The sequence below is a fragment of the Lethenteron reissneri genome, chromosome 66, assembly GCF_015708825.2.
Source record: "Lethenteron reissneri isolate LAM-NWPU_2019-01 chromosome 66, ASM1570882v1, whole genome shotgun sequence".
Classification (NCBI taxonomy): Eukaryota; Metazoa; Chordata; class Hyperoartia; order Petromyzontiformes; family Petromyzontidae; genus Lethenteron; species Lethenteron reissneri.
The window spans coordinates 7,769,551-7,794,629 of record NC_083844.1 but is presented as its reverse complement, the minus strand read 5'-3'; the positions used below and the strand labels follow the sequence as shown (position 1 = coordinate 7,794,629).

Here is a 25,079-nt window from a genome sequence, read left to right as displayed (position 1 = left end):
TGACGCGCGACACCTTGGCCCTGGCGGGCGCGCTGGCCCGCACGCTCGCCCTGATGCGCCCCTCCGACTTGGTCGACTCGTTGACCCCGTAGCGGCGGCCCACAGATGCAGCGCTCTCGCCGAGGGCCAGGCGGTCCAGGAGCTGCACCTTCTGCAGGAGGGTCATGACTCTGCGGGCCCTCTTCTTTGGGTGGTGGGGGTCGCCGTCGTCACCGACGACATCACGCCGACTCAACTTACGCTTGGGTACCATGGTTGCTCACGCACTCACCCACCCACCTCACCTTTCAAGGGTGGGGGGTATTAATAAGCAGTACTTAGGGATGTGATTAATCGACGGTTTCATCGACTAATGGCTTGTTGTTGGTGATACGGAAGAAAAAATAATCCCCACCCCTCCTCCGCGGAGTGAGACAAATCTCGGGGCGGGGGTGCAAAATGGCGACCAAGCGAGTGTGTTCATGCGCAGTCACAGAGCTACTTTCCTCAGCGCCCCACCCCCCACCCACCCCTCCCCACTTACCCCGCCCCTCCCCACCCATCCACCCCGCTAACCGCTGCTCCACCGCTCCCCAGCGCTGTTACTCGAAACTCACCTGCTCTGCTGCTGCCGGAGTCGAGTTCACGACCTTCGAGACACAGAGACAGATAGACACACAGACAGACACACAGAAATACAGATTATATACACAGACAGACACACAGACAGATAGACAGAGACAGACACGCAGAGAGAGACACACAGAGCCCGCAACACAGATACGCAGGCACGCAGAGACAAACTCAAGAGGCAGACACGGAGATAGATTGACACGGACACGCAGAGGTCTCAGACACACAAGACAGAGAGACACTGAGACACAGAGATACACAGAGAGACACTGAGATACACAGAGAGACACAGATACAGAGAGACACAGATACAGAGACACACAGATACACAGAGAGGCACTGCGACACACAGATACACAGAGAGGCACTGCGACACACAGATACACAGAGAGACACACAGATACACAGAGAGACACTGAGAGAGACAGACACAGAGAGACACAGAGAGACAGAAAGAGACACTGAGACACACACAGAGAGCGATAGACAAAGATGCCCCACCACACCCGTGTAGCCTTTAACAGACAGTCGGGGCAAGGGCTGTCAGTAGCGAGCCTGGCCGCCTTTGTCTCCCCGGAGAGACAGCCCCCTGGAGGCGGACAGCCTCGCACAGGGACATCGATAGACGATAGATGGACAAGAGATGGACTCAGACAGACAAGAGATAAACAAAGACACAAACACAGAGAGAGACACACACAGACACAGAGAGAGACAGACACAGAGAGAGACAGACACAGAGAGAGAGACACAGACACAGAGAGACGCACACAGACACAGAGAGAGACACAGATAGCGAGACAGACACAGAGAGAGAGACACACAAACACAGAGAGAGACACACAGACAAGACGGAGACTCACATCGACACGAGATAAACAGAGAATTGGCAGCCGGGAAGGGGGGGGGGAGTTGTGACGTCACTTCCCGCGCGACTCCAAAACCCGGACGTGACGTCAAATACTTGCGAAAGCCGCTGATGAAGGGGGGGGGGCGGTGGAAATATAAAAGTGACGTCATGTCACCAGCATCCTGCGCGCGCGACTAGCGAAAGACGTCACGTCGCCCCCGCATCCCCGGGGGCCCCGCGTGGTGTGTGTGACGTCACGTTAATCCACCACCCTCCTCCCACCCCCACCTCGATTTTTTGACGTCATCGTACGAAGTCCGACGCCGCGGGAACAGAGGGTGAGGAGGGGTCCCGGGGGGGGGGGGGGGACATCTTGTTAAGTTAAGCGTCGTCACTGGGGGAGAGACAAAGGCGGTCGGGCGTGGGTGGTGCTGGCCACCCCACCCCCTCGTGTACCGTTCCGGCCTTCATAGGTGCTCGCTAACAAGCACTTGCCCCTACAGCCTGTGAAGGCTACACGGGGGATCTTTGTCTTTGTAGTCGACAGCAAGTGAGTCGTTAAGCGTCGTCACTGGGGAGAGACAAAGGCGGCCGGGCACGCAGTGCCGGGGCCTTCGTAAAAGCACTTGCCCCGACATTCAGGCGAGGCTATACCGGGTGTGGTGTGTGAGTGGGCACCTTTGTCTTTGTGTGAGTTGGGGAGCGGTGGCGGTGTGGTAAGCGTCGTCACTGGGGAGAGACAAAGGCGGCCGGGCGGGGGTGGTGCCGGCCACTCCACCCCCCCCCCTCCCCCTCTGTGTGGCGGCCTTCATAGGCTCTGCTCGCTACGAACAGCACTTACCCCCAAGAGTATGTCGCAGGCTACACGGGGGAGCTTTGTCTTTGTACTAAACATCAGCACAGGGGTGGGGGGTTGGGGAGACAAAGGCGGCCGGGCGTGGTGCTGGCCACCCACCCCCCTCTGTGTGGCGGCCTTCATAGGCGCTGCTGCTACTCACTACTTACAGCACTTGCCCCACCAGTCTGTTGCAGGCTACACGGGGGATCTTTGTCTTTGTGCCTGGGAGCAGTCGCGAATTGGTTAACTCCACTACCCAGCTACACACTCCACTACCCACACACTCCACTACCCACACACTCCACTACCCACACACTCAACTACCCACACGCTCAACTACCCAGCCACTCACTCCACTACCCAGCCACTCAACTACCCACACACTCCACTACCCAGCCACACGCTCAACTACCCAGCCACTCACTCCACTACCCAGCCACTCACTCCACTATCCAGCCACACGCTCAACTACCCAGCCACTCACTCCACTACCCAGCCACTCAACTACCCACACACTCCACTACCCAGCCACACGCTCAACTACCCAGCCACTCACTCCACTACCCAGCCACTCACTCCACTATCCAGCCACACGCTCAACTACCCAGCCACTCACTCCACTACCCAGCCACTCAACTACCCACACACTCCACTACCCAGCCACACGCTCAACTACCCAGCCACTCACTCCACTACCCAGCCACTCACTCCACTATCCAGCCACACGCTCAACTACCCAGCCACTCACTCCACTACCCACACACTCCACTACCCAGCCACACACTCCACTACCCACAAGACGCTCCACTACCCACACACTCAACTACCCAGCCACTCACTCCACTACCCAGCCACTCCCTCCACTACCCAGCCACACACTCCACTACCCAGCCTCACACTCCACTACCCACACACTCCACTACCCAGCCACTCAACTACCCAGCCACACGCTCCACTACCCACACACTCCACTACCCAGCCACTCAACTACCCAGCCACATGCTTCACTACCCAGAAACCTTGAGATCCGGGACAAGCAGGACCTTACTACCCTCCATAATCCAGGTTTTTTTGGGGTTAGATCACGTAAATATATCAATGTTGTGTCGTTAAACCCGCCACTACCCGACACAGCCAAATAAGTAAGGTTTGTCATGTCAACAGAGCGTGGCCAACTCGTTACTAGTACAGCACTAGTATATAGTGTAGTGTATAGTGTAGTGTTTAGTGTATAGTGTAGTGTATAGTGTTTAGTGACGTGTATAGTGTAGTGTTATAGCGTAGTGTATAGTGTAGTGTTTAGTGTAGTATTTAGTGTAGTGTATAGTGTAGTGTTTAGTGAAGTGTATAGTGTAATGTTTAGTGTAGTGTATAGTTTAGTGTAGTGTATAGTGTTTAGTGAAGTGCATAGTAGTGTATAGTGTAGTGTTTAGTGTATTGTATAGTGTAGTGTTTAGTGTATAGTGTAGTGTATAGTAGTGTATAGTGTAGTGTATAGTAGTGTATAGTAGAGTATAGTATAGTGTATATTAGTGTAGTGTATCGTGTAGTATACTAGTACAGCACACCTGTTGTGTGTTGGAGAGCCAAGCCACAACATTTACAATCTGAGCACGACGTTTGGCCAGTAATTACGACTGGTTTCATCAGGCGACAGCCAGATTTGTACAGTCTTGTTGCAGTTGTTTTTCCTTAAATGGAGGGGGGGAACGAAACAAAACAGGAGGACTTCACAAATCTGGGGGCTTCCGAGGCACTTTATAAATCTTCATATCTCGACTAAAAACCTGTTTTAAAATGTCTTGCTCTCTTTGGTTATTTTCAAGCTGTCTTTCCCTCCCATGGTTGATGTTAACTCTTTCTGCCTTTCGCGCACAGCGCCCCGACAATAATTGCTTAAGGGTGCCTTAGAAATATAAATTATTATTAATCTCTGTGTGTGTATCTCTGTCTTTCTGTGTCTCTCTGTGTATGTCTGTATATCTCTGTGTGCCTGCCTGTGTATCTCTGTCTATCTGAGTGTCTATATCTGTGTCTGTCTCTGTGTGTATCTCTGGCTATCTGCGTGTCTATCTCTGTGTGCTCCAGTGACGAGCAAAGGAAAATGGGTGAAGAAGAAGGAGAGGAAGTGAAGCGGATCTGCTGCCCGGTCTGCAACTGGGTGGTGGTCAGCCTGCCCGCCCTGGAGGACCACATGAAGCGGCACGCGGGCCGCACCGAACCCGTCGTGTACCAGTGCCCCCACTGCCCGTACAGCACGGACAATCTCAACGTCCTGATCGCCCACCAGGCGACGCACGACGCGGGGGAGTCCCACAAGTGCGCCGAGTGCGGCAAGGTGTTCGTCGACGCGGATGTCTTCCGCGAGCACCAGGCGATGCACGACGAGGAGAAGCCGCACAAGTGCACCGCGTGCGGAGAGGCGTTCGCCCAGCCGGAGAGCCTTCTCGCGCACCAGAGGTGTCACGCGCGGGAGGCCCACTATCAGTGCACCGATTGCGGGATGGAGTTCACCCGGTCGGATTGCCTCCGCAGCCACCAGAGGACCCACACGGGCGAGAAGCCCTACCGGTGCGACGAGTGCGGCGTGACGTTCGCCTGGTCGGCGAGCCTCCTGTCGCACAAGAGGATCCACACGGGGGAGAAGCTCTACCACTGCACCGTCTGCGGCATGGAGTTTTCCCGCTCGGACTACCTGCGCAGCCACCAGCGGACGCACACGGGCGAGAAGCCGTACAAGTGCGCCGAGTGCGGCGACGCGTTCTCGCAGTCGGGCGCTCTGCTCGCGCACAAGAGGATCCACACGGGCGAGAAGCCGTACGCGTGCACCGAGTGCGGCAAGGCGTTCGCGCGCTCGGGAGCCCTCCTCACGCACACGAGGACCCACATGGAGGAGAAGCCGTACAAGTGCACCGTGTGCGAAAAGTCGTTCACCCGCTCGCAGTACCTTCGGAACCACCAGAGGACGCACACGGGCGAGAGGCCGTACGTGTGCGCCGTGTGCGGCAAGGATTTCAAAGAGCCAGTGACCCTGCGCAAGCACCACAGGATCCACACGGGCGAGAAACCGTATGCGTGCGCCGTGTGCGGGGACGCGTTCGCGTGGGCAGGAGCCCTTCGCACGCACAAAATGGTGCACACGGGCGAGAAGCCGTACGTGTGCGCCGTGTGCGGCAAGGCGTTCCAGCGGTCGGGAGCCCTCAATACGCACAGGAGGAGCCACGCGAAGGAAAAGCCATGAAAGTGAAGCACGCGTGTGGACGTACGCCCAGGTCACGGTGCTTGTCAAGTACCCGATGGCATCCAGACCGGGTTCCGTTACGCTAAAACGGAAATCTTAAATGCAAAATTGAACCCAATAAAACGTGCGCTCTTCTGAATGCGTTCAACTCGCGTTCACCCGCCAAGATTGATGTTAATCACGGACATGTAAGAAGAAGGAAACCTGAGGAAAAGGGTGAAAAAGCGGAGGGGAATACTGAGATGTCTAAAAGAGAGACATCTCTGGGGTGAAGAGGATGAGAAAAAGACGATGAGAGTGCTCCACACTCACTGAAGCCGTAGCAGGTGTGGGTGAGCCAGGTGCCACGGTGGCGAGATGTTAACTACCTCGCCTGGTGTACAGTAGGTCGTGGGTTCGATCCCAACCCTAACGCCTGCTGTATATTTGGAGTTTGCGTGTTCTCCCCGTGGTTCCGTGGATTTTTTTTTCCCCCCCACGTTTAGAAAGACGCGTTTAAGAGTCTTTGGCTGCTGCTACAAATTGACACCTGATGAGCCACTTCGTTGGGCTGTCATTTGTGGTCAGGTCACTTCTGAAAGACAGCGGGTACAGCTCAGTGGGCCTTACCTGGTAAAATAAACAAAAGTTTTAGTTTTTTTGTTGAATGGATGTTAGGCAAACCAGGCGTGAGGTCGCTCCTTGAACAGGATGGGGAGAATTGACCTGACGGTCGAGGCCAGAACCCCGGGGCCGTGCTGCTTGGTACTCCATGGGGTCGAGTCCTGCTGGTCCCGGTACTTAATTCTTCGCCCCATGCAGGGCCATCCCCCATTGTTCACAGCTCCCCATCATCTTCATCACCGCATCATCACGCGGCGCTTTCAGATGCGCTTCTGTGGCCGTCTGGAACGTTTCTTCCTTCTGATATTAGGAAGCCACTGGAGCTATGCACTTTTAAATCATGTAGATTGACACACTAATTTCTTTATAACTGATGTTTGTCTTCAGTTTGTTGCCCTTCCCTCGCACCTCCGATGAACACGGTCGGCTACGCACGGCGCGAAAGAAGTTCAACATACAGGACATGCATCATCATCATCGTGAAATCTCGCCCTTCTATTCGCCACTCACACGGTTAACTAGTTCCGTGACGTCTTGTAACGTGTAAAGCATGCGCCGATACTTGGCGTTAGCATCGCGACCTATGTGACCGCGGATTGCAACACAGATCTTTACCGCCGCAGCCTGGCAGCTTATTTGGCCCTCGCTGCTGAAATAAATCAAATCCATCGATAGCTCCAGTGGTTTCTTACAGCGTTGGAATACGTTGGCCACGTAAAGATCCCGATTGTTCGGACGTTAGAACAAGGAGATGTCTACATGGTCATTCACAGCGAAGGAGGAGGCGGGATCCACTGATTTAGATTCCGGCCACAGAACCACCGGTCGTCGGAATTGAAAAAACTGCCTGCAGTCATCAAAGCATCAAAATGATGAGACGGCACAACGTAGGATCAAAATCATCATCTTAAATAAATAAATCAACCCCTGGGCCAAGGTTATGGTTAAGATTATGGCCCATTGGCCAACACAGACTGCTGTATGTGTCTATGTGGGGAGCGGTGGTGCAACGGTGAGCGCGCCGCGCTGCGTAGCCCGGCGACCCGAGTTTAATTCCCGCTCACGGCCAACACCACTGACGATTATCTAAAACGGTCCTGGGACTTCCCCTAGGTCGACTCAGCCTCAAAACGAGTACCTGATGTGGTGTGTAACCCACCCCCTCGTGTGCCGTGCCGGCCTTCATAGGTGCTCGCTAACAGCACTTGCCCCAACAGTCTGTTAAGGCTATATTGGGGATCTTTCTGTAGTAAGTAAGCCTGAGCATTTCTTATCGTACACTCTTACGAGTCTAGTCCGTCATGAACATGCACTAATCGGACGTAGTAAGCTCTTTGGAATGACGCCGTTTTAAGTCTCTTGCAAAAACGTACTCAGGCTCTGGGATGGATCTTGAACGTGAGCTGGTAACCCGTTTGGGGTCTTGGGGCCGGAGACCCCGAAACTGCGCTGGCCGCATCGGTGCACCACGAGGTTCACGCGCGGCGGGTACAGCGGATTGCCTTGGGCTGCGGATACTGGATGGATTTTGGTCTGTTGAGACCGTCACGCGTCGATCGCCAAGAGAAGGATGGAGCGGATATACACAGGCTCTTGTAGACAGGCCGGCGCAGTTCGTACGCGGTCCTGTGTTATACAGGTAGCCAGTGTAGCTCTTTGTCCCATCAAAGTCGTAATCGGATCAAATGTTCCGCTTCAGAACTATCAGATGAGCTGACCTGAGCAGACGGAGGTGCGCCTGCGCTTGGCACATCCGAAGATTCCATTGTGTGTCGTCCGCGCGACCGACGATAAAACGCGCGGATGAGCATGCCAGCTGCCTCGCCAGTCGGCGCACATAACAGGCGGCGGTGCAGTTGACGAAACCGACAGAAGCACCGTCCGGTGAAGTGCCTGATGTGAGTGGCAGATGTCAACTCGCTGTCGACAAGAATGCCGAGGCACTGTTGCCTTGTCCGGCACTCGAATGTCCCGGTAATTTTTTCTTGCGAGCTGACGGCGGGTCCCGAGTGTGATAAATTCGTCTTTTGTTCCCGTTCAACTTCGGACGGTTCGACGTCGGCACATGACATGAAGCGCCTAACGTGAGAGACACGCAAATTGGTTTCCAAGCGGATGAAGAACTTTACATCATCGGCACATGGAATGCATGCCGATATGACGATGGGCGATGCGGATGGCAGTCACCGGTGTAGAGTTGAAAGAACACCGGGCCAAGTCCACTGCCTTGTGGCTCACTGCATGTCACTGGTGACCTTCTAAACTGGTTTCCAGCAATTCCTCGAAGACTTATCATCTAAGATGCTGTGATCGACCATCTCGAACGCAGCAGGCGGAGCAGCGTGACTTCGCCACAGTCAGCTGCCATAAACGCATCGCGCCGACTTGCAGGCTCGGGATGAGGCTACTTTGTTCAAGAAAAGCCACGCGCCGACAACGCATCTCCGCTAGTTGTCTTTAATGCGAGTGTCCGTTCCCAGGAGATTCGCCACAGAGCTGCACAGCTTACTCGGCTGAGCAGAGCGCTCCGGGATTCTGCGGCTTCTTTGCGATGGACTCGGTGCCCATTCCATACTTTTGGTGAACATGCAAACAATACGTCAGAATTTCATGAGCGATTCCTGTACCCAGTGCCCATGGTCCCAGAACTGCCTCCTGGCTCTTGCCTGGCCATCGTTCTACACTCTGGAGAAGAATCTCCTAGGCCCTGTCCCGGTTCCATCTGTGGCAAAAAAAAAAAAAACTTTTTGTCTTACTGTACGGTTGTTTTTGGATGTATGTTGTAAAGAAATTAGTTTTCTATCTTGATTTAAAAGTTCACAGCTCCAGTGGCTTGCTAATATCGGAAGGAGAGCGTTCCAGACGGCCGCAGAAGCGCATCTGAAATTACCGTGCGATGCGGTGACCGCCTTTTGTTCGATGGCCAGCCATAAGCCGCCGCTGCGAGGATGACGGCCGGAGTTCGCGTGATGATGGTTTATGTTCTGGTTTCTGTACAGCATCTTAACTCGTTCCCATTTCCGAGACGTCTGCAAGTTGCAGGGTGTGGGGTAGTCCCCATTCACCACCTAACCTCGGAGCGCATGAGCGGGCTCGGCGTTAGTTTCATTTAGAGAGGCGTGGCAGCAGCAGCGCCTCTGTTTGTATCAAGGCGTCGTTACTCCCCGCGGAGAATCGTAGCGACACGACCACTGCCACTCCACGGTAGCTGGCGCCAAACCGTGCCACACGCCCTCCCGCATGGCCTTCAATTATCAAATTCTCACTGATCCTGCAGTGATGCCGTACACGTTCGTTAGTGAATCCTCTTCATCCCCTGTGGGACGCAAGGCCGCAATGAGTTCCCCCCACTTCTTCCTGTCCTTGGCAACATGTCGTGAGCCTCGCCCCCCAAGAGAGGTTGATTGCTGCCACCAGCTCATCCTTCACCGTCTCGGGCCAGGTGGTCTCGGGTCTCCCGGGTTTCCTTCTAACCTGGTGGTGTCCATCTACGGTCGTCATTTTTTTTGGTATGTGGGTCCCCTGGTCCATTCTGAGTTCATGTCCGAGCCGTTCGAGTCGACGTCTCTAGATGTCTCGTGTGCGATATATATTAGGACAACCGGTATTTTGTTCAGTTTAACACCTAGTAGGCTTTCGCTACCAATATCCATAATACAGGTTTTTTTGTTGTTAGATCGTGTAAATAAGGGTGCTTCAAAAAAATGTGAACACTTCTGAAAATTTGCAACAATACCACAAGAAATGTGCCTCCGGGCTCTGGAGACCACCTGGAGAAGATTCCAGGCATGTTGTTGACAATGATGGCGAACGAGTGGAGATTCTTAGACTTTTGTTATCGTGTTACAGTGTATTTTCCGTTCTTTTCCATTTTAGTGTTAAAAACATTTTTAAGCACCCTGTATATAAATGTGTCGCTAAACCCGCCACTACCCGACACGGCCAATTAGTAAGGTTTGTCACTTAAACAGAACGTGGCCAATTCGTTACTAGTACAGCACCTGTGTGTTGGAGAGCCAAGCCACAACATTTACAATCTAAGTACGACGTGTCGCCAGCAATTACAACAACTAGCTTCATCGGGCGGCAGACAGATTTGTGGAGAAGTCCTGTTTCGTTCCTTAAATAGAGGTGTAAACGTGATGACAACACTTGTGCGTTATGCTTGCGCGAAGGGGGGGGGGGGTTCATGAATATATGACTGGGTATGCATTCCCGTTTGGGTTATATATATATATGTTCTTTTGTTCAGTTTATATTTTGTTCATTTCGTTGTCATGGATTTTGCTCGGCCAGAATAATCCAGCAGGATTCTCCTGAGGCACCCGTTATGGAAGCACTCCCCATCATCTTCGTGTCGGCCTTGATGACAACTCTCCGAGCCACACGACCAGCGACGATTTGGGATGACGTACGTCATCGGAATGGCAAAGGGTTAAGATGCAGTCGTGTTTGGACACTTATAGATGATCTGAATAATTTCGTTGTAATTCCCATGATGTAATAGTGTTAATTATGGAGGTACGATATGGGGACTTTGAATTAGACGGATTAAGGCTAAGGTATTTTCTATGCTATATCAAGGCCGAGTGGTTTGAAGCAGTTATATTCTCTTGTGAATGAATATCGCTAGGCAGTGACAGTTTTGAAGCTCGCAAATCGTTCTTGTCACTGCTATGTCACTGTTGTTTATTAAGAGACTGACGCGAAGATAACTTTGTGAACATATTTTGGAATAAATTCTAAATCTACGTATGTTGAACTTCCTTCACACCGTACGTAGCCAACCGTGCCCATCAGAGGTGCGGGACACGTTCACTCAGACACTGCAGCCTGTACTACTACGAGGTGATGCACTCCCTATTGCGGGTTGTTGTAACTGTAGTGAGTCCAACTGAGTTGCAGACGTTAACTTGGGAGCAACACTATTTATTCAACACAGCACGAACATAACACAACCTACGCTCGGGTCTCGAATGCCCATCTAACCACGCTATGGCATAACTAGACATGGTTCGCTATCCTGGTCCGGACCACAAGCTGGGTCCCGGACCGTGTGGCTAGAGGCTTCTCCCCGACGTGGATCTTCGAACACCAAGACTTGAAGAACCCCGAGCTTCTCACGGAGCTCTCGTTATATGCCCCAGGGCTGGGGCTGGCTCCACCCTTAGCCCCGCCCACCTTCCAGGCTCCTCGGGCCCTTTCTCGAATGTTCCCGAGAGCTCTCCGGGACCACGTGACCACCCCTCGGCCCCCGTCCACTGGTGGCCCCCCTCCAGTATCGTCCGGTCACGTGACAACAGGTCAGCCAGAGCGTCATGCCCCAGAGTAACCTTGGCTGGCTGACGCTCACTCTCGTTCCCTCACTGGGAGCCGGCACCGCACACTGCTCGCGGTGTCTTCGCGCTAACCAGCGTTCACCCAACCACCGCTAGTGTTGGTACTGCAGCCCGCAACCCGGGCTGCCCGCAATGACAACATTATCGGCCGTGACTTCGCAAGTCCCAGCACCACACAGTAACAAGTACAGTCACTACATAACCATGAGGTCACCTGGTACAAATTGACTTAGACACTGCAGCCTGTACTACTACAAGGTGATGCACTCCCTAGGGGCCGTCCATAAATGACGTCATGCACCTGGGGAGGGTCAGACATTTGTGACGATGTGTGACCACAAGTATTTTGGTTCATGCAGACATGATTCCTTGTAAAAGGTTTCAGTTTGGTGTTTTAACATCCTAACACCTGTTTTGTTACCAGAAAAAAAGGGGAAACCCTATTCTCGTAAACGAAATAGTTTATCAGTTAAAAAGGAAGGTGCGGATACAGAGACAGCCAAAAAATTTCGTTTTTTGATAAGATTTACTTCATGGTATTTGATACAGTCCAGTATTACATGCAAATGTACGACGTTGCCTCTTAATTCAACCGTAACACGTTGCACAACACCGACCGTGCAGGCATTTAAATATGGCGCTGTACACGACTTACGAACCGTGCAATGCTACAAACGGTGGGGGGGGGGGGGGGGGAGTCAGATGGAGCTCATGAAGGGGGTAGGCAGAGGGGTGACTCGGTGAAACCCGACATGCATGCGCCTCTTCCCCCTTGTTGTGAGAAACCGGAAGGGAGCTCAGTCTGCGAGCTGTGGCTGGGCATGAAGGTGGAACCCTGTGACGAAGATCCTGGCCTCTCACCCAGTCGCTCGGGAAGCAGCAAACCGAGGAAGGCGTCGGCTGTGAGACCCACGCGGGCGTGAAACTAAGTTCTCATGAGTCTAGACCAGTGGTTCTTCTTAACCTGGGGTGCGCATCACCCTCTGGGAGTCTACATAGTTTTTACTTCACGTGTATCTGTTCAGAGCAAAAACTATTGACTCCACATTGTGTACCTTCACAGTTGTGCAGATGTGCTCGTGCTTTCGAATGGCCCTTGTATCGCGCGGCATTTTCTGAACATTTCTCTCTCGGTCAGCTTCTCGAGTGTTTAATCTCCGTTCCACGGGACCTGCCCCCTCTGTGTAGCCCACATCCTCCATCCGTGCCACCAAATTAGCAAAGGTCCCAGTCGAGGACTCACTCGACATGCTTGCTTGGAACCTTCTCCACTCTTCCCACGTAGACCTCAACATCTGTTCCCAAAGCAAAGATTCGGCCTCCCGTGTGCAACCTTTACCCCAGCTGCGTCTCACAGCCGGGAGTTTCTTCCTGTTCCTGCTTCACGATCGAGAGGGGAACTGAAGAATCCTCCCCCCCGCCATGTTCTACCTTCACCCCTGGCCATATCTCAGAGCTGGCGATCCCTCCGCGCTCCCGCTTCACGATCGGCAGGGAGGCGGAAGGATCTTCACCGTCGCATTCCATCTTCACCCCTGGCCACGTCTCGAAGCTGAGAGTCTCTCCACGTTCTGATGTTAACGATGCCGAGGGGGTCGCCGAGGGAATCGCCGCAGGACCCTCGCCCCCGAGGCTCGCCACGACCTCCCCAGAGGCAGTCGCACCCTCGTGACGTCCGGCTCTCCTGCGGGCACGGCGGCAGAGGGGGGGACGGGCCGGCGGCGTTGACGCATTCGAGTCCGCGCGGGCCCGCCGGCGCGCCCGGAGGCTCCCCGCCCTGGAGGAGGCCTTCCCGCGCGTGGGGCATGCGAAGGACCTCCCGGCCGCGTGCGTCCTCTTGTGCGCACGGAGGGTGCCCGAGTGCGTGAACGAGCTGCTGCACACGTCGCACGCGTAAGGCCTCTCGCCTGTGTGGGTGCGCTTGTGGATGCCCAGGGTGCCCGACTCGGAGAACGACTTGCCGCACGTGGGGCACGCGTATGGCCTCTCGCCCGTGTGCGTCCTCCTGTGTACGGACAGGGCTCCCGACTGGGCGAAGGACTTGCCGCACATGGCGCACCCATAGGGCCTCTCGCCCGTGTGGGTCCTCGCGTGTATGACGAGGCCCCTCGACTGGGCGAATCGCTTCCCGCAGGCCGCACACCCGTAGGGCTTCTCGCCCGTGTGGGTCCTCTCGTGGTTGAGGAGCGCCCCCGACTGCTTGAATGCCTTGCCGCACGTGGCGCAGCCGTACGGCTTCTTGCCAGTGTGGACCCGCTTGTGGGTGACGAGGGTGCCCGAACGCGCGAACGCCTTACCGCACACGGCGCACGCGTATGGCTTCTCGCCCGTGTGGATCCTCTGGTGGTTGAGGAGGTGGTGCGACTGAGTGAAGTCCACTCCGCAGACGTTGCAGTGGTAGGGCCTCACACCCGCGTGGATCCTGTCGTCCGGTGAAACGTCTCCTAGCGGTGGGGCGAACGCCTTCCCGCGTCGCGCCCGCTTCATGTGCACACTTTGATGGGAGCAGAAGTCTCCAGAATTCGCGAAAACTTCATCGCACACCCTGCACTTGTAGGGCTTTCTCGTCGGCGTGGCTCCTCTGGTGGCTGATCAGGGTGGCCGCTTTGTCCGTGCTGTATGGGCAGTGGTGGCACTGATACAGCACAGGCTCGGTCCGACCCCTGTGCCGCTTCATGTGGTCCTCCAGGGCGGTCAGGCTGATCACCACCCATTTGCAGATCGGGCAGTAGATCTTCATCTCTCCTCCCTCGTTCATCGTTCCCGTCCTGGGACTGGGGCAAAGAGTGAGGCACACAAAGAAAAATGTATCTCCCCCGCTCCTGTGAAGTATCGTGAACAAGTCGTGAAGCTAGAAACCACGGACACCGGTTGCTAACCGTCGAACAAAGACGGTGGTCGCCGCTGCATCGCGCGGCACTTTCAGATGCTGCTGCTTGTGGTGGCTGTCTGGAATGCTCTTCCCTACCGATATGAGGAAGCCACTGGGGGCTATGATGCACGTTTAAGTCATCATCTAGATTTACAAAACTTGTTTCTTTAAAACTGCTGCTTGTTGTTGAGTTAAGATTATTGTCCTTCCCCTGCACCTCCGATTAACACGGTTGGCTACGTACTGTTGCTAAAGAAGTTCTACATTCTCCACGACTAGACACACTACTACATACTACACGACTACACACTACACTACATCATACTACTCTACCATACACTACACTACGATACACTACACCGCGATACTACATTGAGAACTAATTTCTTTAAAATAGATCTTTGTGTTGAGTTTGTTGTCCTTTCCCCGCACCTCTGGCTACTGTTATGTTGTGTTTTTGCTGCTTTGCCCAATCTTGATAAATCGGACAAAAATTATGAATTTGCATTTCGCGACCTGCTTACCTTTTGTTCAATTTTGCACTCCTATCGTGTGTTCGCATGTATCGTGTGTTTGTGTGTATCGTGTGTTTGTGTGTATCGTGTGTTTGTGTGTATCGTGTTTGTGTGTATCGTGTGTTTGTGTGTATCGTGTGTTTGTGTGTATCGTGTTTGTGTGTATCGTGTGTTTGTGTGTATCGTGTTTGTGTGTATCGTGTGTTTGTGTATCGTGTGTTTGTGTGTATCGTGTATTTCTGTGTATCGTGTTTGTGTGTATCGTGTGTTTGTGTGTATCGTGTGTATCGTGTTTGTGTGTTTGTGTGTATCGTGTGTTTGTGTGTATCGTGTGTTTGTGTGTATCGTGTGTTTGTGTGTATCGTGTGTATCGTGTGTATCATGTGTGTGTATCGTGTTTGTGTGTATCATGTGTGTTTGTGTATCGTGTGTTTGTGTATCGTGTTTGTGTGTATCGTGTTTGTGTGTATCGTGTGTTTGTGTGTATCATGTGTTTGTGTGTATCGTGTGTTTGCCGCTGTAACTCGCTGATTCCCCGTACCCATCCTAGAGATCTGTGAAAAAGAGCTTTACAACTCATCAGAATCCTCTTCCCGCAGTCTAAATAAAGATTCTCATTCTGACTGAGATGACTGGCCGATGCACCGCCTGTGACCCCTACTGTGACAACTTGCTGCATTTTAGTCACACTCCCGACTGCTTTAGTCGCACCCCCGACTGCTTGAACGCCTTGCCGTATGTGTCGCACCCGTAGGGTTTCTTGCCCATGTGGACCCGCTTGTGGGCGACGAGGGTGCCCGCGCGCGCGAACGCCTTTCCGCAGACGGTGCACGCATACGGCTTCTCGCCCGTGTGGATCCTCTCGTGGTTGAGGAGGTGGTGCGACTGAGTGAAGTCCACTCCTGCAGACGTTGCAGTGGTAGGGCCTCTCCCCCGCACGGATCCTCCCGTCCGGCGAGACGTCTCCTGGCGGTGGGGGGAACGCCTTCCCCCGTCGCGCTCGCTTGATGTGCACGCTCTGATGGGAGCAGAAGTCTCCGGAATTCGCAAAAACTTCCCCGCACACCCTGCACTTGTAGGGCTTCTCGTCGGCGTGGCTCCTCTGGTGGCCGATCAGAGTGGCCGCTTTGTCCGTGCTGTACGGGCAGTGGGGGCACTGGTATAGCACGGGCTCAGTCAGGCCCTTGTGCCGCTTCATGTGGTCCTCCAGGGCGGGCAGGCTGATCACCACCCATTTGCAGATCGGGCAGTAGATCTTCATCTCTCCTCCCTCGTTCATCGTTCCCGTCCTGGGACTGGGGCAAAGAGTGAGGCACACGAAGGAAAATGAATCTCCCTCGCCCCGCCCCTGTGAAGTATCGCAAACAAGTCGTGAAGCTAGAAACCACGGACATCGGTTGCTAACCGTCCAACAAAGGCAGTGGTCGCCGCTGCGTCGCGTGGTGCTTTCAGATGCTGCTGCTTGTGGCGGACGTCTGGAACGCTCTTCCTCTCCGGTATGAGGAAGCCACTGGGAGCTACAATGCACTTTTAAATCATCGCCTCGATTGATAAACTAATTTCTTCAGAACTGCTGCTTGTTGTCGTGTTAAATTTATTGTCCTTCAACCCGCACCTCCGATTAGCGCGGTTGGCCACTGATCCGTTGTTATTTTTGCTGCCTTGCCCAATCTTGATAAATCGGACTTGAACAATTAATTTCCATTTTGCGACTTGCTTACCTTTTGTTTTATTTTTCACTCCTATCGTTTTTGTGTATCGTGTGTTTGGGTGTATCGTGTTTGTGTGTATTGTGTTTGTGTGTATCGTGTGTTTGTGTGTATCGTGTGTTTGTGTGTATCGTGTGTTTGCTGGACATCTGTGGAAAAGAGCTTCATAGGTCATCGAATTCCTCCTCCTGCAGTCTGAATAAAGATTCTGATTCTCACTGAGATGACTGGCAGATGCACCAACTGTGCCCCCTATTGTGCAAACTTGCTGCGTTTTAGTCACCCGGCGCTCTGCTCGTTGTTGTGAGCGTTGCTCCTCTGCCCTCCGTTGTTGCTGGAGGGTGACTGCCTCCAAATGCCCAGTAGTAGCGTCCTTCACGAGCCTCCTCCACAGAGGCCGATATTGACACCGCTGGTACCAGTCATCGTCAAGTCCACTTAGCTCCACATCCTCCTGTACCACGTCACTCCATCTCTTCTCCAGCCCGTGCCGTGCCCGATATGGCCGAACAAAAGCTTTTAAGGCATGCGGTGCCTGGGCATGCGGGCTACATGGCCCAGCCAATGCAGCCTTGGAGGAGCTCGCTGATGATAGGGACCCTGTCCAGATCCTACAAGGATTCGTGAGCACCTCACACTGCGACTAAGACGACAGGTTAAACCCACGATGGATCGTGGGCAGGGCCGGCCTGCAAGTTGCAAACCGGCGCAGACACAACAACAACAACCGCCATTCGCCACGAAGTGGCGGTGACGTCACCACGGCGCCTGTGCCAGGCTAGGTGCACTTTGAGGCCGTCACGTGAAGTGTCGAAAATTAAAAATATACCTCGTGTAGCCTTACCAGACTGTGGGGAAAAGTGCTGTTAGCGAGCACCTATGAAGGCCAGAACCGGCACACGAGGGGGTGGGTGGCCAGCACCACTCCCGGCCGCCTTTGTCTCTCCCCCAGTGCGATGTTTACCACACACACAGCACCAGGCACACATTTGAGGCTGAGTAGACATAGGGGAGAACCAGGACCGGTCCAGATAATCGTCACTGGCGGTGTTGGCCGTGAGCGGGAATCGAACTTGGGTCGCCAGGTTCGTAGCGCTAACCGCTGCACCACCGCTCCTCACAGGAGCAGGCGCACACACAAATATAAAGATCCCCCAGGTAGCCTCACACAGGCTGCAGCCGCAAGTGCTGCTGTTAGTAGCGAGTAGCAGTACCTATGAAGGGGGTCGGTATCCAGCACCACGCCCGGCCGCCTTTGTCTCTCCCCCAGTGGCGATATTGAACTTCACAACGCTACACGGAGGCCTCGACTCTCTGTATCTGTGCGTGACGTCACCCAACCCCGTCCGTGCGTGACGTCACTCACGCTTCCCCCCCGGGGACAGCGGTGACGTGACGTCACGCACACTTGCTCGAGCAACTGACGTTACCCCACACCGTGTTAACCTCCCCCCCCCCACAGGATTGACGTCACGTGCTGGGGAGGCGCAGGTTGGGGTGACGTCACTCGCGTCTCCCAGCGACCCGGCACGGTTAGTGACGTGACGTCACGACGTCAAACGGGCGCGCGTATGCCGGGAGGTTGATAGTGTAGGGTGACGTCACGAAGGGGCTGGATGCGAGTGACTTTTTAAATCCTTTATATTAAGTTCGCTTGCGTGCTTGCTTGCTTGCTTACGACCGTGCAAATCTTTCGGTCGTTTTTTAACCCACTTCCCGTGATCCAATCGAGCTGACATTTTCCACACAGACTCGTTGTGCGTGACAATACATTTTCGTGAAATTTTTTTTCCAAAATTTTACACTGTTTAGGGAATTTTTTTAAATATTTAATTACCAATTGCTTAATGCTGGCAGACAATCATCTGACCCATAGGTGGCAGCCATCTCAAGCCAGAGGACGAGAGGACTCTAGCCGCCACGCATATAAAGGATTTAGAGTGAAAAACTTAGTTTTTACGGGTTAATTTTTTTCTCTTACATCACACGGGTCTACCCCGTACTATATGCTCCCATAGACAAACCCAACATTAAATTATATACTGTATTACTATACACCACTCTATACATTCGACTATAATATTACCCTACGTATTATTCTACCCACCCTACTGTATACCACACTGCTGTATATTCACTATACAATTACAATACTGTATATTACCTTATACATTGTATTAAGCATTACAATGTTATACTATTTATACAATCTTCTATACACTATACCATTAACCGTCGCGTGAAAGATACTAAGAGGAAGCAACGAAATATGTCAATAGGAGAGGTGGTAAAAGTTTAGCTGGAAGCATATTATATTTTTTGCGACATAGAATTGTAATGTATTACTTACTGTTAGTAGCTCAGCTTATTGGAGAGTATATTTAGTATACTGAAGATACTATGTAGTTTATACTTTAGTTTTTTTACGTGGTGGTTTAATAACTGCAGCTACATACTATTGTAGGGGTGTTACGGAGGGGCTCTTATACATGGGATCACACGGGAAACAAACACAGTGGGCGTGGCTACGTGAGTGCACGGGGAGGTGATCTCAACGACGTCCGCACTGGGGAGCCTGGGGGGCTGCCCGGAGTTGTGATCCCCCGGGGCCCCACCCCTCAGCCGGGGGTTTGGTATAAAAAGGGATGAGCCGGAGGGCTCGGGGTGATAATGTTAAGCTAACCAGTGAAGACCGAAGATCGTCTAGATAGGGCCCTGGACTCCCCTGGATCGCCGCCCTTATCAGGGCCGAACAGGACCGAGCCAGCGGCGTGGTCCCGAGAACCAGAGCCGGTGCTCTTATCAGAGCTGGTCTGGGACTCCGGGTACCGTAAGCCCGACTTACCAGTGTCGGGCTAGATAGCCTCCCCTAGCCCGTTAGTGGAGGACTAGGAGGTAGGCTAGACGTAGCTCGCAAGTGTATCCCCAGATAAACGGGTGAGGGGGCCGATACCCCCTCCAGTGTTGTATGCCCACGATTGTGCTGTGCTGAATAAATACGTGTGCCTCCAACTCCGGCGTCCAAGAGTCTTCAAGTATATTACACTATTAACATTCCTTCCCTTTGTTAATGCTACCCCTATGCCCGCCCTTTAATGCTGCTAATCCTGCATAATGCACGGGCATACGACTTTGAAACCCCCCGCCCACCTCCTACGCATTTGCTCATATGCTAAATTCCTCTTGATATGCAAGTTATTTTGTCAAGGCGCTCTTCTTCCCCCTCCAACCCAGCTTAAATATACGCTCCAAGCTTGGTGGTGTTTCATTCTTCACCTGAGGACGGCTGCTTGCGTTGTGGCCGAAACGTCATGAGAATTATTTTATAGTTTTAATTTTATTATTTCCCTTCTACGTGTCTTTACCGAAAGAACCAAGAATATTAACGATGTTTTGCGGGTCTGCACTGGGTGAGAGCTACGTGTTAACTGAGTCTCTCATACGGTAAACCCTTTGGGAAAGCGTCATGCACGCTGGTCATACGCGTCTCAGCCGTACAGGTTCTTTCAAGTCGCGATTGCCCGTTCGACCTCCGAATTTCGTTCGGTTTCCGGGGCAAAAAATGTTCGGGAATATCGTTCGAACACCGATTTGTTCGAGTTCTGGTGCGTTCGATCTCCGAGGTGCTACTGTATTGCTGTACAAAGTAAACTATGACCAGAAGTTCTCTGCGCATCGCGCAGTAGCGCTTCTCTGCGAAGGACAACACATGGTTCCCGTCGGCCAACACTTTCTCTGTGCCGTTCCCGACCTGGGATAGCACATCATTAATTCCGGTGTTGCTGGCGTCCGTTTCCAACACAAAGGGCAGAGATAAATACGGGTAGCCGAGGGGTCGTGTGTGTAGGCAATCTTCAGCCCATATTGGCGCTTTCTGCCTCACTGTTTCATTATTGCTAATAGAATAGTATTCTATTATTTATTATATTTTCTTTCTACGTGACTTTACCGAAAGAACCAAAGAATAATTCCTGCAGTCACGAAAGCTTCAAATCAAGTTTGTTTTATTATTATTTCTATGACGTGGTGGTCAATCCAGTTTTACAACTTTCCCAAGACAACTTCTTGGTTCTTTCGGTAAAGTCATGTAGAATGGAAATAACAAAATAATAAAAATAAAACAATAAAATAATTCTCACGACGTTTCGGCCACAACGCAAGCAGCCGTCCTCAGGTGAAGAACAGGTCTGTCATTCAGACACTGTTTTTCCGACATACCTGTTCTTCACCTGAGGACGGCTGCTTGCGTTGTGGCCGAAACATCGTGAGAATTATTTTATGTTTTATTTTTATTATTTTATTATTTCCATTCTACGTGACTTTACCGAAAGAACCAAGAAGAGGAATCCCTGCAGTCACGAAAGCTTTAAATCGAAATTTCCCAAGACAAGCTTGTGAATAATTAACCTCCAGATGTCTTTTGTTTGGGCGAGGCAAGGGGGGAGATGCTCCTTTGGCCTTTGTTGTCTCGAGGGAGGAGACACACTTCTACATTTTCTGTAACGATTGAGAACCAATGGGGTGCAAGGCTGCAGTGAAGGTTAATAACCACCGCTCAAGAGTGTTTACCGAAGTTTAAAGTCCGTTGCACGTTAGCCATCCTTGCCTGTTGCGTCGCCCACACGTCCAGCAGATTGGCAAAGGTCGGGAAAAGGTGCTCCTTTAAAATCTGGTTTGACGTTTCCTCCACCATTTGGTGACATGGTGGCGAGATGTTAACTACCTCGTCTGGCATACAGGATGTCGTGGGTTCAATACCAGCTCTGACACGGGCTGCTATATATTTGAACTTTGCACGCGTCTCTCTCATCGTGATTCACGTGGATTTTCTCCGGGTCCTCTGGTTTCCCCCCGTCCCGCCCCCGAGACATTTAGAATCAACATCACCAAGCGTTTAGAGAGCATGTGGCTACTGCTATAAGTATCCACGTGATGATAGGCCGCTTCGTTGAGGTATCATTTGTGATGGCCAAGTCGCTTCTAAAAAGAGCTACGTGGCTCAGTGGTGGGCCTTACCTGGTAAAATAAAACAAAGAGTCTACGTAGTTTTCACTTCAAGTGTATCTGTTCTCAGAGCAAAAAATATTCCCTCCACGTTGTGTACCATCACAGTCGTACAGACGCGCTCGTGCTTTCGAACGGCCAATGTATCGCGCGGCAATTTCTCTCGGTCAGCTTGTCGAGTGTTTAATCTCCACTCTAAGAGACCTGCCCCCTCTGTGTAGTACACATCCTCCACCCACGCCACCAAAATTAACAGTCGAGGACTCGCTCTCACTCGACATGCTCGCTTTGGAGCCTTCTCCTTCACACTTCCCACGTAGACCTCAACATCCGTTCCCAAAGCAGAGAGTCGGCCACCCGTGTGCCACCTTCACCCCAGCCGCGTCTCACAGCCGGGGCTTTCTTCCCGTTCCTGCTTCACGATCGAGAGGGGAGCTAAAAAATCCTCCCCCCCAAGTTCTACCTTCACCCCTGGCCACGTTTCGACGCTGGCGATCTCTCCGTGCTCCCGCTTCACGATCGGTAGGGAGGCAGTAGGATCTTCACCGTCGCATTCCACCTTGACCCCTGACCACGTCTCAAAGCTGGCGATCCCTCCGCACTCCCGCTTCATGTTCGATAGGGAGGCGGAAGGATCTTCACCGTCGCATTCTACCTTGACCCCTGGCAATGTCTCGAAGCTGAAGGTCTCTCCGTGTTCTGATGTTAGCGATGCCGAGGGGGTCACCGAGGGGGTTGCCGAGTCGGTTGCCATGAGACCCTCACTCCCGAGGCTCGCCACGACCTCCCCAGCGGCAGTCCCACCCTTGTGGAGCCCGGCCCTCCCGCGGGCGCAGCGGCGGAGGAGCGGGGTACGAGCCGGCGGCGTCGACGTGCTGGAGCCCGCGCTGGCCTGCCGGCACGCCCGGAGGCCCCCCGCCTCGGAGGAGGCCTTCCCGCGCGTGGGGCACGTGAGGGACCTCCCGCCCGCGTGCGTCTTCTTGTGTACGTGGAGGGTGCCCAAGTGCGTGAACGATCTGTCGCACACGTCGCACGTGTATGGTCTCTCGCCCGTGTGGGTGCGCTTGTGGATGCCCAGGGTGCCTGACTGGGTGAAGGACTTGCCGCACGTGGTGCACTCGTAGGGCCTCTCGCCCGTGTGGGTCCTCTCATGTGGGACGAGAACCTTTAACAGGGTAAATCGCTTCCCGCACACCGAGCACACATAGGGCTTCTCGCCGGTGTGGGTCCTCTTGTGGTTGATGAGAGCCGTCGACTGGCTGTATGCCTTGCCGCACGTGGCACACTTGTACGGCTTCTCGCCCGTGTGGACCCGAGTGTGGGTAACGAGGTTGGCCGAGCGGACAAACGCTTTTCCGCACACGGTGCACACGTATGGCTTCTCGTTAGTGTGGATCCTCTGGTGTTTGAGGAGGTGGTGCGACTGAGTAAAGTCCACCCCGCAGACGTTGCAGTGGTAGGGCCTCTCGCCCGCGCGGATTCTCTTGTCCGGTGAGACGTCTTTTGGTGGTGGGACGATCGACTTCCTGCGTCGCGCTCGATTGATGTGCGTGGTCTGATGGGAGCAGTAGTCTTCCGAATTAGAAAAAACTTCATCGCACACCCAGCACTTGTGGAGCATCTCGTCGGCGTGGCTCCTCTGGTGGCCGATCAGAGTGGCCGCTTTGTCCGTGCTGTACGGGCAGTGGGCGCACTGGTACAGCACGGGCTCGGTCCGACCCCTGTGCTGCTTCATGTGGTCCTCCAGGGCAGGCAGGCTGACCACCACCCAGTTGCAAACCGGGCAGTAGATCTTCATCTCTCCTCCCTCGTTCATCATTCCCGTCCTGGAACTGGGGCAAAGAGTGAGGCACACAAAGAAAAATTAATCTCCCCCACCCCGCCCCTGTGAAGTATCACAAATAAGGCATGCAAATGTAAAACAAAGGCAGTGGTCGACGCTGTGTCACATCGTGCTTTCAGATGCTGCTGCTGCTTATGGCGGACGTTTGGAACGCTCTTCCTCTCTGGTATGAGGAAGCCACTGGGAGCTACGATGCAATTTTAAATCATCATCTAGATCAGGGGTGGGGAAACTTTTTTCTGCCAAGGGCCATTGGGATATTTATAACATCATTCGCGGGCCATACAAAATCATCAAACATTTAATTAACTCACACCTAATGTGATGGCTGGCGTGGTGATGTTATCTCGTATCGATGATGTTGCTGCTACTCGCAACTGCTTTTCCAGGTTTGCTCCTGGATTTATTTAATTTCGAGTCCTGCGTGTGGTTGCCTTGGCAGGGCCAGCAGACCAAATGATTTTGCGGGCCTTATACAGCCCACGGGCCGGACGTTCCCCACCCCTGATCTAGATTGAAAAACTCAATTGTTTAGAACTGCTGCTTGTTGTTGTGTTGTCCTTCCCCCGCACCTCCGACTAGCGCAGTTGACAACTGCTCTGTTGCTATTTTTGCTGCCTCGCCCAATCTTGATAAATCGAACTTAAACAATAATTTCCATTTCGGGACTTGCTTACCTGTTGTTCTACTATGCACTCCTATCGTGTGTTTGTGTGTATCGTGTGTTTGCCGTTGTAAATCGCTGACTCCCCATGCACATACTGGACATCTGTGGAAAAGAGATTAATAGCTCATCGGATTCCTCCTCCTGCAGTCTAAATAAACATTCTGATTCTGACTGAGATGACTGGGAGATGCACCACCACCTGTGCCCTCTACTGTGCAAACTTGGTGCGTTTTAGTCGCCCAGCGCTCTGCTCGTTGTTGTGTCGCTCCTCTGCCCTGCATTGTTGCTGGAGGGCAACTGCCTCCAACTGCCCAGTAGCAGCGTCCTTCACGCGCCTCCTCCTCCACAGAGGCCGATCTTGACACCACTGGTGCCAGTCATCGGCAAGTCCACTTAGCTCCACATCCTCCTGTACCACATCACTCCATCTCTTCTCTAGCCCATACCGCGCCCGTTTAGCCCTCCCCTATCGGGCCAAACATAAGCTGCTTGGGCGTGCGGTGGCTGGGCATGTGGGCTACATGACCCCGAGAAAGTGGTAGCCTTGGAGGAGCTCGCCGAAGACAGGGACCGTGTCCAGATCTTTCAAGTATGTGAGCTCCTCATACTGCGACTCAGCCTGCAGGTTAAAGCCACCATGGGTTGTAGGCAGGGCCGGCCTGCAAGTTTCAAACCGGCGCAGAAATCTCTCATGGTCTCTCTACTCGCGATTTCGCCCTCGCGATGTCTCCCACTCACGATCTCCCACTCACGATCTCTCACTCACGATCTCTCACTCACAATCTCCCACTCACAATCTCCCTCTCACGATCTCCCACTCACGATCTCCCACTCACAATCTCCCACTCACGATCTCCCTCTCACGATCTCCCACTCACGATCTCTCACTCACGATCTCCCACTCACAATCTCCCACTCACAATCTCCCTCTCACAATCTCCCTCTCACAATCTCCCTCTCACAATCTCCCTCTCTCTCACAGTCTC

General features: G+C 53.1%; 2 protein-coding genes across 2 annotated transcripts in view; one reads left to right on the top strand and one right to left on the bottom strand.

Annotated features, from left to right (window-relative positions):
- The window catches only part of LOC133359950 (uncharacterized), a 24,170-nt gene extending 12,021 nt beyond the window's left edge, over positions 1–12,149 (top strand). The window contains exons 9-11 of the mRNA XM_061578515.1: positions 93–246; positions 1,747–1,800; positions 4,389–12,149. Coding sequence (XP_061434499.1) covers positions 93–246; positions 1,747–1,800; positions 4,389–5,541 — 1,361 coding nt within the window. The 3' untranslated portion in view covers positions 5,542–12,149. The remainder of the gene's footprint in view (positions 1–92; positions 247–1,746; positions 1,801–4,388) is intronic.
- LOC133359949 (zinc finger protein 721-like) lies at positions 11,991–25,079 on the bottom strand. Its single transcript, XM_061578514.1, has 6 exons — positions 24,104–25,079; positions 21,958–23,415; positions 15,781–16,165; positions 15,559–15,683; positions 14,120–14,257; positions 11,991–14,064 (listed from the first exon to the last, which is right to left on the bottom strand). The coding sequence occupies exons 2-6, from the start codon at positions 23,400–23,402 to the stop codon at positions 12,819–12,821; spliced, it is 3,339 nt and encodes a 1,112-aa protein (XP_061434498.1). The 5' UTR covers positions 23,403–23,415; positions 24,104–25,079; the 3' UTR covers positions 11,991–12,818.

Coding starts and splice junctions, on each gene's coding strand:
- LOC133359949 (XM_061578514.1), bottom strand. CDS start 23,402: ATGATGAACGAGGGAGGAGAGATGAAGATCTACTGCCCGGTTTGCAAC. Junction 14,258..15,558: donor CGACTAAAGCAGTCGGGAGT/GTGACTAAAATG, acceptor TCTTTGCCCCAG/TCCCAGGACGGGAACGATGA. Junction 14,065..14,119: donor ACCGAGCCTGTGCTGTATCA/GTGCCACCACTG, acceptor ATCAGCCACCAG/AGGAGCCACGCCGACGAGAA.